The sequence below is a fragment of the Podarcis tiliguerta genome (genome assembly GCF_965153285.1).
Source record: "Podarcis tiliguerta genome assembly, chromosome: 12".
Taxonomy (NCBI): domain Eukaryota; kingdom Metazoa; phylum Chordata; class Lepidosauria; order Squamata; family Lacertidae; genus Podarcis; species Podarcis tiliguerta.
The window spans coordinates 49,278,543-49,294,186 of NC_139545.1; the positions used below are offsets into that span (position 1 = coordinate 49,278,543).

At 44.5% G+C, this 15,644-nt stretch overlaps 1 protein-coding gene across 6 annotated transcripts in view; it reads left to right on the plus strand.

Annotated features, from left to right (window-relative positions):
- The window catches only part of PRKAG2 (protein kinase AMP-activated non-catalytic subunit gamma 2), a 215,454-nt gene that overhangs the window by 137,536 nt on the left and 62,274 nt on the right, over window positions 1–15,644 (plus strand). For all 6 annotated transcript variants that reach the window (XR_014503671.1, XR_014503672.1, XM_083406524.1 and 3 more), the window contains one exon: window positions 3,670–3,881. Coding sequence is in view for 4 of the 6 variants with exons in the window: in XM_083406524.1 (XP_083262650.1) it covers window positions 3,670–3,881 (212 nt within the window). In the remaining 2 variants the exon portion in view is untranslated. The remainder of the gene's footprint in view (window positions 1–3,669; window positions 3,882–15,644) is intronic.

Sequence of the window (15,644 nt, forward strand, 5' to 3'; positions counted from 1 at the left end):
CATGTTAGCCCATTAGCTTTTGTGATAGATGCATCTCAGCAGTCGCATTAAGGAGCTGTAATGCAGTAAATCATATTTCCTTTGAATGGAATGTCATTTTCATCATTTGCAGTTTCCACCAAAACTTCAAGCACTCTGAAAACACTTACCTCCCTGTAAAAACATTGTCCCCACGATGGGGTGAGCTCCCGTTGTTCAGTCCCAGCTCCTGCCAACCTAGTACAAGTAGATAAATAGGTACTGTTCTGGCCGGAAGGTAAATGGCATTTTCATGTGCTGCTCTGGTTTCGCCAGAAGCGGCTTCATCATGCTGGCCACATGACCAGAAATCTGTCTGCGGACAAACGCCGACTTCCTCAGCCAGTAAAACGAGATGAGCACCGCAACCCCAGAATCATTCACAACCGGACTTAACTGTCAGGGGTCCTTTACCTTTACCTTTACCTTTAATGCATTGGACTTGGAAGAAATGAAGCATTGGGGAAGAGAGTTCAGATTTCAATCCTGTTCACGGTTTCCTCAGAGTAAATCCCACTGAACTCAGTAACTTTGACCTGTGTAGACATTTATAGGATTGCACAGTTCATTAACCTTTCTCACAACCTAGAAAGCTTGACTCCCATGTAATCTGATGGGAAATGGCAAGTCTGATTAATCCTTAGTTTGTATTGTGGTCCGAAACAGTGCACCGATATCGTGTCTGACTGCAAAGGAGTATTGTTGTCTGATATTTTGACCAGCAGACTGAGGCGAGGTCTTTTCAAACATAGAAAAGGGCATTAAATATTGCTATTCTAGCTAGAAGAAACAATGTTCTTTCTATAGTCATCTGTTAGTTAGAGTTAGCATTTCATTTTCTAAGAGACAAGACAGCATCAGGCACAACAGAAGGATGTAGGGAAATTCTTGAGAATATGAATGTTCTCTAGCTTAGAATCTGTCAGGACATAGACTGCAAGCTTTGCGGCGTTCAGGAGCCAAAATGTTCAACTTGCAAGGCGTTCAAGATCCAAGGTACGGCTGTATCTCCAAACAAACAGATACAGACTCTTTCCCTTTCCTTCTTATCCCAGCTCTCGCTCAAGATCCGAACCCTAACTGCACGCTCCCTCTCTGCTTCTTAACAACGACCCCCACAATCTCCCACAAATGTATTCTCTTGTGTTCACCAGGTCTGTTCTCTTGACCATCTGTCTCCTCTTCCTCTTTCCTGTTGCATGTGCTAATTTTGCTGGCTTTTTTCATCTCTTCTTCCTCTTGTCACTTTCCTGCTCTCTTATAGCAGCCCTCCATAAGTGAAATGGAATGTAATATTTTTAAACTGTGATGGAATGTGGGGCTACAGAGCAGTAGTGGGGGAAATGCTATACGCGTAAAGCTCCTGTGGTTTCTCTATAGCAGAACTAGTTAAATATTACTTAGGTAGAAGGGTAGGAAAGACCCTCTGCTGAGACATTTCATGATGTTCCTTTATAATAACTTTAATATTCACCTGTTGGTCCTTAAAAACTCTCCCAAGGTGACTCACACAAAACGAAAAACAATCCAAGCCTGTTACAAAATACGTAATGCCAGAGAGCAGCTGCTGATCAGAGTATTCAGTATTGGGTTAAGTGAGCCAAAGATCAGCAACATCATGTGTTTAGAAATAGGCATCCTAATAACAGCGGCATAAGAGTATATCCATGGGACGCGGGTGGCGCTGCGGGTAAAACCTCAGCGCCTAGGACTTGCCGATTGAAAGGTCAGCGGTTCGAATCCCCCCGGCGGGGTGCGCTCCCGTTGCTCGGTCCCAGCGCCTGCCAACCTAGCAGTTCGAAAGCACCCTTAAGTGCAAGTAGATAAATAGGTACCACTTTATAGCAGGAAGGGAAACGGCGTTTCCGTGTGCTGCGCTGGCTCGCCAGATGCAGCTTGTCACGCTGGCCACGTGACCCGGAAGTGTCTCCGGACAGTGCTGGCTCCCGGCCTCTAGAGTGAGATGAGCGCACAACCCTAGAGTCTGTCAAGACTGGCCCGTACGGGCAGGTGTACCTTTACCTTTACCTTTAAGAGTATATCCAGAAGGTTTTTCTGTTTTTTATAACATGTCACAATTGGGTATCTTTATGGGCGAGAGCAAACAACCATCTTTTCAGAATTCTTGTTTATTTACTGCCTCTCCATTCATAACAGCCTTTAAATCTTTAGTTCAATTTCTTTGCTGCTTGGAAGTGTTCACTTTCTCATAGCAACATCTGAGATAACAGAACTGCTGAGGAGGGCATGCATGAGGAGTTTCCTGGTTCTGAACAGTGCCTTAACAGCTACTGTGTGTGTGTTTTGTTTAATTTTACACAACACAAATGCCTCTTCAAACAAAAGTCAATTTCAGGTTGCCAAGATATGGTCTTTAAAATCAACGGAGACTGCTGTACAGTTGACTTTCATGATACTTTCGACCAACAGAAGACGGATTGTGTTGGAATAATGGGATTGGTACAAATCCTCGGCACAGGAGCCTTCCTTAGCCTGGTTCTCTTCAACTGATGGTTGTAAGCCAAGACATCTTGAGGGCACCAAGTTGGAGAAGGCTGCTGCTCTAGAGACCTTCGTTAAATGTATCCACCAACTCTCCCTTCTCCTCTGGCAGTGCTTGCCATGGAAAGTCATCATACCACATACATTTTCTGTAAGAAATCCTGTAACAGCCACTTGGCTCTGATGGACCAAAGATGTTGAAATTGACAGTCTGGCCAGTTCCAGATTCCTAATAAAGCGGGTGGGTGTCCCTTGGGGCATTTCTAACTCTGCCCTTCCCTTCCCATCTGGCTCCATCAGACATTGAAAGTGGCTAAGCTAAGCAGTATCATCTCTTACAATCAGCTTTCTACATTTCCACAAAAGAACTGCCTTGGCTTAGCTGAACTTCCCTGATTTCTACTGCACTGCTCTCTGCCTTTTTGTTTTGGGGTTGTTGTTTTTTCTAGTGTTTTTAAAAATAGCAGGCTCGCAGTACAAATTTTCTGACCTTGCAATACCTGAGTGCATTAAGCTGAGCTGCCTTGCTCTGAAACTCCATCCCTACCACACTGCCGTTCCCAGGAGACTGTGAGAAAGCAAAACATTGCTGGGCACCTGGAGCTTTCAAAGAATGTGATCTCCCCACCTGAAGTATTCGATTTATGTGAGCCAGTAGTGATTCAATCCAAGGGAGTTGGCATATCATTAGTTCCCCCCACCCTTTGAACAGTCCCTGGTGTGTCTGTGTACATGTGGGGAGGAGAAAGCCCTAAAAAACAGGAAGGCACAAGCATCTCTACTCTTGCTTTCACCCCTGTTTTCTTCACAGATTGCTCTACATGGCTGTCAGCAATGAATTTTCTTCATTGGCGGCACCGAGGAATGGGATGGTATATCTTTTGCAGCCACATCTGGCTGGTTGTGCTTGCTTGAGATCAACACACTCTTCACAGCAGCTACTTTATAGATTAAAAAAGGCATTTTATGGCAATGGGAGGAAGACCCGTACTTCGTAAATAGAAAGACAAGATTTCTGTTCAGTGTTGCATTGTTTTGGGGGGATGTAAATATTGAATCAAAGCCTTTGCATGGCTTAAGCCATTAATTCCTCACCCCATATGTATACCAAGATTTAATGACCTGCATCTTTTTTTGTTTTGTTTATAGCCTCTGGTCTGTCCTCCTCTCCCTCGACCCCGACACAAGTGATCAAGCAGCCAACGTTTCTGCTTGAATCCTACAAACATGAACCAGAGAGGCTAGAAACACGGATTCACACGTCCTCTTCCCCCCCAGATACAGGCCAGAGACCGAGCCTTCCTCCTGGACAAAGTGTGGCCAAACCTCCCACCTCCACCCCGTGCGCTACCTCAAAAGCCGTAAGTATGGACTGTTTCATTTCTCTGTAAGACATGCAAAGTCCTGTGTGCATTTTAGGATTAACAGGGTGCTTCTAAGTGTCCAAGTGCATAACATGGATTATCTTCTTATAATCCTTTTGATATAATTGGTCCAGTATACCTGAAGGAGCATCTCCACCCCCATTGTTCTGCCCGGACCCTGAGGTCCAGCGCTGAGGACCTTCTGGAGGTTCCCTCACTGCGAGAAGCCAAGTTACAGGGAACCAGGCAGAGGGTCTTCTTGGTAGTGGCACCCGCCCTGTGGAACGCCCTCCCACCAGATGTCAAAGAGAAAAATAACTACTAAACTTCTAGAAGACATCTGAAGGCAGCCCTGTTTAGGGAAGCTTTTAATGTTTAATAGGTTATTGTATTTTAGTGTTCTGTTGGAAGCCGCCCAGAGTGGCTGGGGAAACCCAGCCAGATGGACGGACTATAAACAAACAAACAAATAAATTATTATTATTATTATTATTATTATTATTATTATTATTATTATTATAATATTAATTCTGCAAGGTACTTAAGTCTTACAGTTATCACTATATTTCAGTTGGGGTGAGGACAGAGGCTGGTGCCTTATCTAAGGCCTCCTAATGAGTCCAAGGCAGAGGCGAGGTTTGAACCAATGGCTTCTCGATTCTTAGCAAAGGCTTTTAGACTGCAAATATCTGCAGGTTTGCTTGGGAGTTTTCAGAAGGTGTGCCTAAATTTTAACTTGCACACTGAGTACTTAGCCATCAGCCATTACAAATAGCAACTAATTATTGGCACCATTGTCTTCAATAGGATACAGTGTTTAATTTGTAGGATGCAGTTTTCTGTTGGAAGATAAAGCTACTTTGATTACTTGGGTTCCTTCCGCAAACCTGCTTATTCTGCTTAATCCTGTATAGGATTCTAGCTGTGAACACCCATCAGTCTTGTTTATAGTATCAATAGCCGTAAGCTTTTTTCTGAGGGGTAGGCAATACACTGTGTTTTACTTTATAAAATTCTAAAAACCTCATCCATAGCGAATATACTTTTCCTGAAGCTTAGAAGTAACAAACATTTAAAGCCTGCATTTTTCAGAGAAAAATGTGAAGACAGCCAAACCTTCCATCTGCTACAGTGTGTGTGTGTGTGTGTGTGTGTGTGTGTGTGTGTAAGAGCCAGAGGAAAAATGGGTTGCAGAATCTCCCACTTAACTTGGGAATTTAAGGGGTTAGCATCGATCTGGCTTGCAGTCTGACAGCTGTATTAAGCACCTGTAAATTTACGGAATTTACGTAAAGAGATGACTAATGGGAACTAGAGCAAAGGTAGCTGATATGTGCTGCTGTGAGACGTGCAGTTAGATGTGGCTGGCGAGAAGCCACTGATGACTAAACTAATACTTTGACCTCAGCTCATTCTAACATCAATCACATCAGGTCACTGTAGACTTTGCTTCCATGCCAGTATGAAATAGCAGTTGACTTTGGTGGGGAAACCACTCCTGAATGGCCAGTGCAGAGCCTCGGAGTGTGAAAGTCAACTGGCAACTTTCATAGGAGGAAGAAATTACTCATTTGGGGGTTGGATATATGAAATATAGCTTGGTGATTCAGCTGATAGGTTATTCTTCTATCAGCCTTTCTGAGTGAACGGTGAGTTCTTCAAACCACTCACCTTTGACATGAGCTGCTGATCTTAGTACGGTCCACACAATATGATCACAATATGGCAATCAAACATGGAGGATTTATTTCAGATAACAACAGAGAATTGTAGGGTTGGAAGAGATCCCAAGGGTCATCTAGCCCAACCCCCTGCAATGCAGGAACCTCAGCTAAAGCATCCATGACAGATGGCCATCCAATCTCTGCTTAGAAACTCAGTGGAAGGAGAGTCCACAACTTCCTGAGGGAGACAGTTCCGCTGTCAAACAGTTCTTGCTGCCAGAATGTTTTTCCAGATGTGATCAACCTCCACCTCTGGCCATGTGAAAACCTTATGTTAGACCTTTGACTTTCTAAAGGTAAAGGTAAAGGGACCCCTGACCATTAAATCCAGTCGCGAACGACTCTAGGGTTGCGGCGCTCATCCCGCTTTATTGGCCAAGGGAGCCGGCGTACAGCTTCCGGGTCATGTGGCCAGCATGACTAAGCTGCTTCTGGCAAAGCAGAGCAGCACACGGAAATGCCGTTTACCTTCCCGCCGGAGCCGTACCTATTTATCTGCTGCCACTTTGATGTGCTTTTGAACTGCTAGGTTGGCAGGAGCAGGGACTGAGCAACGGGAGCTTACCCCATTGCGGGGATTCAAACCGCCAACCTTCGGATCGGTTCTGTCGTTTAACCCGCAGCGCCACCCGTGTCCCCTTTTTGACTTTCTAGCCCTGTGTTTATTTATACCCAGTCTTTCCTCAACAAGTACAAAGCAGCTAAGTTAAAAAAAAATCCATAATCAAACTTGCCTTGGATCAGAATAGCCATATAATATGAATACTCAGAGGTCTCCCTCCTGTCTTAAGGTGTTACGTCAGCATTTGTCCCAGGGCATGCCAACAGGACAATAACACAAAATAGGACACCTAAGTTAAGTACTAAAACTTGGGGAGAAAGAGATGGGGAGACAATAGCAGGGGGTGTTATCTTTCAAGGTAAGAGATGGGCTGACCAATCTTCTGTAGTCTACTTTTTGTAAAGCTAGAATTTCCCACCAAGGTGCATTAAATGTACCAAAAAAAGTAGTTAAGGTAGCTGAGGCATAACTAATCTGTGCTAAGTGATCCTAAATATGTATGTGTTCTTTCTTAAGAGCGTAAGAAGTGCTTGGGTGGATCAGATTAAGGTCTACCAAATTCAGCATCCTTTGCAAGAAACCCTTTCACCCCCAAGCACTAAGTAACCCATATGGAGCTTGAAAGCTGTGTGCCATTTTTTATCTTCTGTGCACACCTAGTCTAGGGTGAGAAGATCCTTCTCCACATCAAGACTTCCCAATTGCTATTTCCTACTTATGCCATTCCTATTACCCAAAATATTTTCTATCATTTGGTTTTGCTATCTCCCTATATCTGGGGTCAGTTAGTATTGTTATGAGTTTGGGAAGGGGTGGGCCTAATGTCTGGACCCCCTTCTAATTTTTAATAGCCAGGCTAGCTTCCTGGTGAGGTGATAGCCTGGGTGATGGGCCATTCAGGGGAAGAAATAAAGGGGCTCTGTGCGGGATGGCAAATGGGTGGGAAGCTAGAAGGACAGAGGCAGAGTTGAGATCAGAGACATGGGAATGATGTGAGCTGGAAGCTGGAAAAAAGCAAGCAGAAGCCAGAGAGATGGAGGCATGCCTGATTTCTGTTCAAACCCAAGGCTGTGGCTATTAGAGAAACAATATCCTCTTGGGCTGTTAATTCTGTGAACCTCTCCACCATAGGGTCAGGCTGTATATATGTGTGTAAATAAACCATATATTATAAAGACACTACAGTCTCCGCTATCCCTTATTCTGAAGGAAACACAAACCCTGGGCAAGTGCCTGGAATCTCACATTGTGCTGAGATTGGGGTGGCGTACAACAGTATATTCCCAACCATAGGAATGGCAGGTGCTTCCTATCACCATGATCTCTTCCTAAAAATCTCATGCTGCCTCCATATTTTTCTCCTTTACATCTAAATTTCTACTCCACAATCTTGTTCTAACCTTAATTACTTGGTTTACTGTTTACTCCAACTGGCAACAGTTGTTTTGCACTAAATAGTCTCCAGTCCTACATTCTGCTTTTGCATACCGCGCATCTCTTGGTGTCTCCTGTGAGTCCGCTTTTCTGAAACTACTGTTAATATGTCATTATTCAAATCTGGCGATTGCAACATAACCCTTTGCTTTTGATTAATGTCGGCACTGTGTATTTAGTTATATAATGCTTGCATACCAAAATAGTTTCAATGCCGTTTACAAGTATAAAATCAAGTATTCAATATCCACACATAATTGAAATACAGAATAAAGCAATTCCATCGAAACATAAAAACATCTGTATTTAATATAGACGATAAAACAAGCCTGTGGAGAAACATAACAATTAAAACAGTTAAAAGAACAATTAAAACAATTAGATCAGAAAGCTCAGGTTCAGGGAAATGCTTGACTTAGAAGATGTGTCTTTGAGAGCCAGTGGGTCCTCGGATCATAGAATCATAGAGCTGGAAGAGACCACATGGGCCATAGAGTCCAACCCCCTGCCAAGCAGGAACCACCATCAGAGCACTCCTGACATATGGTTGTCAAGCTTCTGCTTAAAGACCTCCAAAGAAGGAGACTCCACCACACTCCTTGGCAGCAAATTCCACTGTCGAACAGCTCTTACTGTCAGGAAGTTCTTCCTAATGTTTAGGTGGAATCTTCTTTCTTGTAGTTTGGATCCATTGCTCCGTGTCCGCTTCTCTGGAGCAGCAGAAAACAACCTTTCTCCCTCCTCTATGTGACATCCTTTTATATATTTGAACATGGCTATCATATCACCCCTTAACCTCCTCTTCTCCAGGCTAAAAATGCCCAGCTCCCTTAGCCGTTCCTCATAAGGCATCATTTCCAGGCCTTTGACCATTTTGGTTGCCCTCCTCTGGACACGTTCCAGTTTGTCAGTGTCCTTCTTGAACTGTGGTGCCCAGAACTGGACACAGTACTCCAGGTGAGGTCTGACCAGAGCAATATATTTCAGCAATATTGATGCATTTGCTAATACTTATATTTCGTGCATGAGACTCTGAAGATTGAAATAGTATTATCTCTTAACCTCTAGGATCACCAACATTCCCCCCTCCCTTTTAACTGCCCTGCTTCTGTGCTTCTGATGGCAGCCTAATGCACAGAAACCTTTTCCCACCATGGAGATAAATGGTGGCTAAAAACATTCACCTGCTAAATTTATCTGCATGTGACTGCTGTTAAAGGTACAGGTGCAGGAATAATTTTCCTGTGAACAATATCCCATTTAACCCCCAAACTTTCTTTACAGCAGCAGGAAAGTTTGCTGGGAGCTTGTTTGAGAAAACCATCATGGTATGGAAACAGGATCCTTGGTTGTATTCTTTTAGCATGCCTATTTACATCTGAGACCGTCCACCAGAACAAAATTAATTTTGTTTTTTTTTAAAAGGCTTAGACACAGGAAACTGAGATGACTGTGAGATGGATAGCTTGCCCCTGACTGTGTACTGTACTTATCACATCTTTCATTGGCTCAATAACTCTTCCTATTTTCTGGAGCGTGGCTGCATAAGATAGCCAGCAAGTCTGACAGTGGCAGAGAAACCATGATTTATAAGCCTTGCATCGCATATCCTTTGCAGCCTTTCTGTGTTAGGACTTCGGTTCCTCTGACAGGGAATAACACGTCTGCTGTCTACATGCTCAGGTTGCAACCTGAAGATTTCCTCCTCTGCCTTTAAATCCACCCATAAAGCAAAATGCTTAGCAGCTGTGGCTTATATTGTTTACCTGACATTAGCTCCCTATATCTGTTGATGGGAAAAGAGGAAGATTTCAGAAATGGGGGGGACACTGGAAGCAGAAGCTACCTCAGCATCAGATGATGTAAAGGTAAAAGGTGAACCCCTGGTCACAACCCAGAAAGGCAAATTTAATTTGTTTGACCCCCCCCCCCCCCCAGCTGAGATTTCACCACCCTTCACTGGCTGGGCATACTTTATGCTTTCTAATTTTCATACTTGATTTCCCATTGCTATAAGTACAGGCAATGACCATTTTACACACATTCAATTTGTGTGTGGTCATGCACATGCGTGTTGCCCGGAAGTGACCGGGAAAAGGGCAACAGTGGCCCTTAAAAAGTGTGGAAAGGGCAAAAACGGTGTGAAAACTGCACCTAGCAATCCCACGAGCTTTTGCAAGTACAATTGCAAAAGTCCTTGCACCAACCATTGAGGCCTGTGGAGAGTTGGAGTTTGAGAAAGGAGGTTTGGAGGGAACAACTATGGTGGAGTTTGGCATCTGGTAAGTGCTGCTGGTTTTTTAAAGGGTTTTTCTGGGGTTTACAGAGGGTGTTCACGGGCTTTTTCTATGGGCGTCCCCAATATACGCGATTTCACTTAAACCCACGGTGCCTTGGAATGTAAGCCCTGTGTAAAATGGTCGTTGCCTGTAGTTCCACAGAAACTGAAATGCTTCTGTCTCTTTGTACAGTGGTACCTCGGGTTACATACGCTTCAGGTTACATACGCTTCAGGTTACAGACTCCGCTAACCCAGAAATATTACCTCAGGTTAAGAACTTTGCTTCAGGATGAGAACAGAAATCGTGCTCCGGTGGCGTGGCAGTAGCAGGAGGCTCCATTAGCTAAAGTGGTGCTTCAGGTTAAGAACAGTTTCAGGTTAAGTACGGACCTCCAGAACGAATTAAGTACTTAACCCGAGGTACCACCGTATCTTCAGATATCTTAAGGGCTGTCACATGGAGGAGGAAGCATGCTTGTTTTCTCCTGCTCTGGAGGGTAGGACTCGAACCAGTGGCTTAAAGTTGCAAGAAAGGAGATTCCGACTAAACAATCGGAAAAACTTTCTGACGGTAAGAGCTGTGCAGCGGTAGAACAGACTCTCACGAGAGGAGGTAGACTTTCCTTCCTTGGAGGTTTCTAAGCAGAGATTGGATGGCTATTTGCATTGGATGCTTTAGCTCAGGTTCCTGCATTGCAGGCGGTTGGACTAGATGACCTTTGGGGTTCCTTCCCACTATCATTCTACGTTTCTGTGCCTTTAACAGCAGAAATGAAGCAGGTGGAAGCTGAGTGCTGGGAGCAGGTTTCCTTGCAGCATTTCTGTATGTCAGGCTGTTGTTAAAGGCACAGGAACAGAGCCAATATATACTGTATATATATTTAATGCAACAACCTGGCAGACAGAGTTGCTTGTTAAATCTGAGCTGGTACAGGCATCCTTGCAGTTGGGGTAAGGGTTGCAAACCAGAGGTTTCTAACTTTAAAGTGACATAGTAGCTCTGGTTGCCCCTGCCTACTCCTTCCTAATGCTGATCTGTTGTCTGGCACGTCTGGAGTAGATAAAGCTTGGGCAGAATGACTAAGGCATAACCTGGTGAGAGACTTGCCCTGCCTTAAGGAAATTTTAATGCTGTCTTGCAAACCTCCTGGTTGCAAAGCAAAGTAGAGGTAAAGGGACCCCTGACCATTAGGTCCAGTCGTGACCGACTCTGGGGTTGCGGCACTCATCTCGCTTTATTGGCCGAGGGAGCCGGCGTACAGCTTCCGGGTCATGTAGCCAGCATGACTAAGCCGCTTCTGGCGAACCAGAGCAGCACACAGAAACGCCGTTTACCTTCCCGCTGGAGCGGTACCTATTTATCTACTTGCACTTTGATGTGCTTTCGAACTGCTAGGTTGGCAGGAGCAGGGACGGAATAATAATAATAATAATAATAATAATAATAAATTTTATTTATATCCCGCCCTCCCCAGCCGAAGCCGGGCTCAGGGCGGCTAACAACAAATAATCAAACAATCAAATAATCAAACATTCTAAAAACATTCTATTATAAAAATTAATTAAAGTCAAATTAATGGCAACCATTAAGCAAAATTCTGTGCAGGTTGCCAGAGGAGGGAGTCAGGCTGGGCCCTGACCAAAGGCCTGGTGGAACAGCTCTGTCTTGCAGGCTCTGCGGAAAGATGTCAGGTCCCGCAGGGCCCTAGTCTCTTGTGACAGAGCGTTCCACCAGATTGGAGCCGCAGCCGAGAAAGCCCTGGCTCTAGTTGAGGCCAGGCTAACCTCTCTGAGGCCTGGGACCTTCAGGATGTTTTTATTTGACGGAGCGACGGGAGCTCACGCCGTCGCAGTGATTCGAACCGCCGACCTTCTGATCGGCAAGTCCTAGGCTCTGCGGTTTAACCCACAGCACCACCTGCATCCCCGGTTGCAAAGTAGCAGCTGCTTAACTTTATGGGAAAGTGTGTGTTTGTTTATGTATCTGTCCCTAGTAGGGAGTCCAAAGCACTTTTTCCAGATAAAGAGTCTAAGTTTAGCTGGATTCCTTCAACGAAAGGTTAGGCCAGCTGTGTTTAGTGGGAAGACATACAACTTCACACACACACAGTAACATCTATAAGACAACAATTTGTACTTTGACTTCTTGTTATTTGAACTGCCTGACCTTCAAACAGTAGCTGGCGGATGGTGACTTAAACTCTTCCTTAGTGTCAGATTACCAAGTGTGAGTGGAATGCAGAGAGGTTGTAAAGGTAATGGGGGAGGCAAGTTTCCTTTGCTTCTGGTTTTGTTTTGTTTTTTGCCTGGTGTGGGGGGGGGGAGGGAGAGGGAGACTGTTCTCTTCATTCCTTTCTCTGCAGCTTTATGGTGTGGCTGGTTTGCACAGATCTGCCATTTTAAAAAGGATGCCCGGCTCAAGGGGCTTTTTCTTGTAAATATTATTGTACATCTCCCTGGAACACTTTAATTAAAGGTGGTTGAGATTTTTTTTTTTAAGTACTTTATTTATCTGGTCAAAGAGAGCAGATGAGCAGGCAGCAATAGCCAAGTGGAGGAACAGCAGAGCCACAAGGATCCAGGGGATGGAATTGGACCTCCTGCGGGGTGTAGGTCTTGGCAGGTACCCAGCAGTGCAGCCAGACTTGCAGAATGGCGCGCAGAGCTAACAATGCCGTATAATTTTTCAGTAAATTCAGCACAACTAAAAGCAGCGCTAACTAAACATGGAACTGCATAAAGCCTACTAAAACAGCACAGCATTGCCCGTCTAAAAATGGGAAGGGAGGGAGCCATTCACATCTCCCTGCAGAGGGCCCTTCATAGTTGTAGTGCCACCACCCAAAAGGCCCTGTTGTAGTAATCTCCTGTTTTAATAGCCATTTGTCATGTGCACATGAGAGAGCTCCCCCAGCCCTGGAAAAAAGCTGTACCTGGAAGTGTGTCCTGGCTGCAGCCATAAAGTCAGAAAGCTGATGTGTAAGGTGACCTTACATTCCCATCCATCCCCCTTCTATCAGCCCAACAAAGTTTCTTGTGCATGCATTGGGAAACAAAGTCTTCATTCTACCGATCATTTCACCTAAGATTTGATAGAGCTCCAGATAGGGTTGTGGGGGGGTTTTAATACAGAGGGTGATGATAGGTTTTTTTTTCCCTTTGCATTTTCTGTGCCTTCAGAAATAGTTCCTTTTTCCCTCTCCTTGTCTCTTCCTCTCTTGCCTGACTCCATCCTTCCATTTCCCTCAACCTTTTTGCTGTGACTCTGCTTTTCTAGCAACTGCCCGTTCCTTTTCTCACGTAAAAAGATGAACACAAAATGTAAGAGAGCTTTTGGGTCTTTGATTGCATGGCAGCTCCTGGATGCTAGTGGTGAATTGCCTGCTTTCCTTTGATATGCATTTATTACATACGCTCCTAAGCTTTTCAAGCTTCACCTGGAAATGACTTGGCACAAAAAACACTTTGTGATTTCAGACATATTGTGTGTGGCCAGATCACTGAAGAAAGGCTGACTCTGGGCAAGTCATATTTGCCCCTGGTGTTTAAAGTCCTGCTTGCACACCCATCCAATGGGCCTCCAAGGCTGCAGACTAAGTCATAGAATCATAGAATCATAGAGTTGGAAGAGACCACAAGGGCCATCGAGTCCAACCCCCTGCCAAGCAGGAAACACCATCAGAGCACTCCTGACATATGGTTGTCAAGCCTCTGCTTAAAGACCTCCAAAGAAGGAGACTCCACCACACTCCTTGGCAGCAAATGCCACTGTCAAACAGCTCTTACTGTCTCTTACAAGACTGGGCAATCTGCAAATATGGTCCATTCTCAGGCACAGGGTTTGGGAGAAGCAAGGTAAACAAGCAAACTCTTCACTGCTTAAAAGAATTAAAATGGCAATGAACTCCCAGTCACCATGCATTCGGAAAGATGCCTCACATCTTTCTAATAACAGAAAATAGTGTTGTCTGAAAGAGGTCAAGCACACTAGGACTAGGTACAACCCTCCCCCCAAAAAAACTCCTCTCTCCACCACCTCTGCATATCCCAGAGTTGCACATGGAGACTGCGGCAGGAAAGGAAAGTACCTCTAGCCTGAATCTGGCACTATTTGAGAAGAAATTAGGTGCCTTGAGGGAAAGGGAGAATGTGTGCTCTCATTGTACTGTAGCCCCAGCATTCCAGTGTTCAGGTGGGCAAACATGATTTAGCAAGTTGTGCCAAGAAGTTTCTGTGACTCAGCCATGATATGTTTACGCCCCGGTAAACATATCACAAAAGGGGATTTAGGAGCAGCTGCAAGCTCTTCTCCTTGGGCAGTGGCCAGTGTCTGTCTTGCCATCGATTCCTTAAAAATAGCATTTTGCCCAGTCTGGTTTCAGAGGCCCTCGGCTACCCACCACTTCCCTGAGGGAGATTGCTCCACACTCTAATGGATCTCGGTGGACCACAGCCAGCAATAAATGCTTAAATAGAACTCTCCATTGGGAGAGAACGTTGATGCCTGAACTGCCCGAACTGAGAGCAGAGAGAGAAGAGGCCCAAAGACAGAACTGCGAGCCGCCTATCCGTCCAGCGGTGCCTGGGGAAGGAGGGTAAGGAGAGACACGACTGTGAGCCCTGCTTTGAGACTGGCCCATAGACACCCAGCTCTGTTGAACACAGAGAAAGATAAAGCTTGGAGATTCGGGGGTTAACTCAACTGATTGTCCCCCACCCAGCTGAGGGGCTGTGTGAACTAGCCGGGGACAACATTCCTGCTTCTCAGCGAAGAGGAAGTGCAGTAGCTGGAAAGACTCTTCATTTTAACAAACTGTTTCGAGGAGACCAGCATTTATACTTTCAGAGACTCCTGGTGAAGGCATCCTGAGTTTTTTACAGGAAGTTTTTAATCTACATAATAAGGCAATTTTAATTTTAATGTAGTTTTTAGTCGTTCTACTACTGCTGTCCTTTTGGCAGCATTGTTTTTATTATTATTATATTTTGATTAGGTTGCAGCATTTGTGAGATAGCACTGGTCGCATGATTGAGGTGAAAACTACAGGCTCAGGACAATCGCCAAGATCTAAAAACAGAGAACCTAAAATAGAGAAATATACTGAGGTTGTTGATGAGCATATCAGAAAGCTGCTGCTGAGAGCAGGGGTAAACTGCCCTCTCTCTATATTAAGACAACTCTTAACATGGTTTTTACTAGAAGAACATATAAGGAGTTGGGTATACTGCCTGACCCGGCAACCAGCCCACTGGGTCCTGGTAATAGACAAAGCAAAATCACAAATTACTTTCCAAAGATGGAGGAGGCTAAGAGCCCACAAAAAGAACCAACTCTTGATGAAGTAATACCCTCCTCTCTTACTGTTCTTGATTGGACGCCTTATTTTAAAGAGATATATCAAGATACTGGAAACATTAACTCCCCATGCAGCCTAGCGCAAGAACTAGCTGTAGCCGAGGAATTTCAGGAGGGAAATATCTCTATTACTAAGGAACAGCTGCCCACGGAAGAAATTACATCAACCCATCAAAACCAGTTACTTGTCTCAAAATACTCTCAAACAGAACTGAGTGATGGCCGCCCTTTGGATTACTCCCTAGCAATAAATATTGATCTAGCCAATATAAAAAATTATCTAACAATAACAAATGGGCTACTGCTGACGTTAGTAGAAAATTTTATATCTCAATCAAAAGAGATAAAATTAAATGATATGCCCCAAGAACATAAAACAGTTGAGCTAGAGGGGACGAACAAA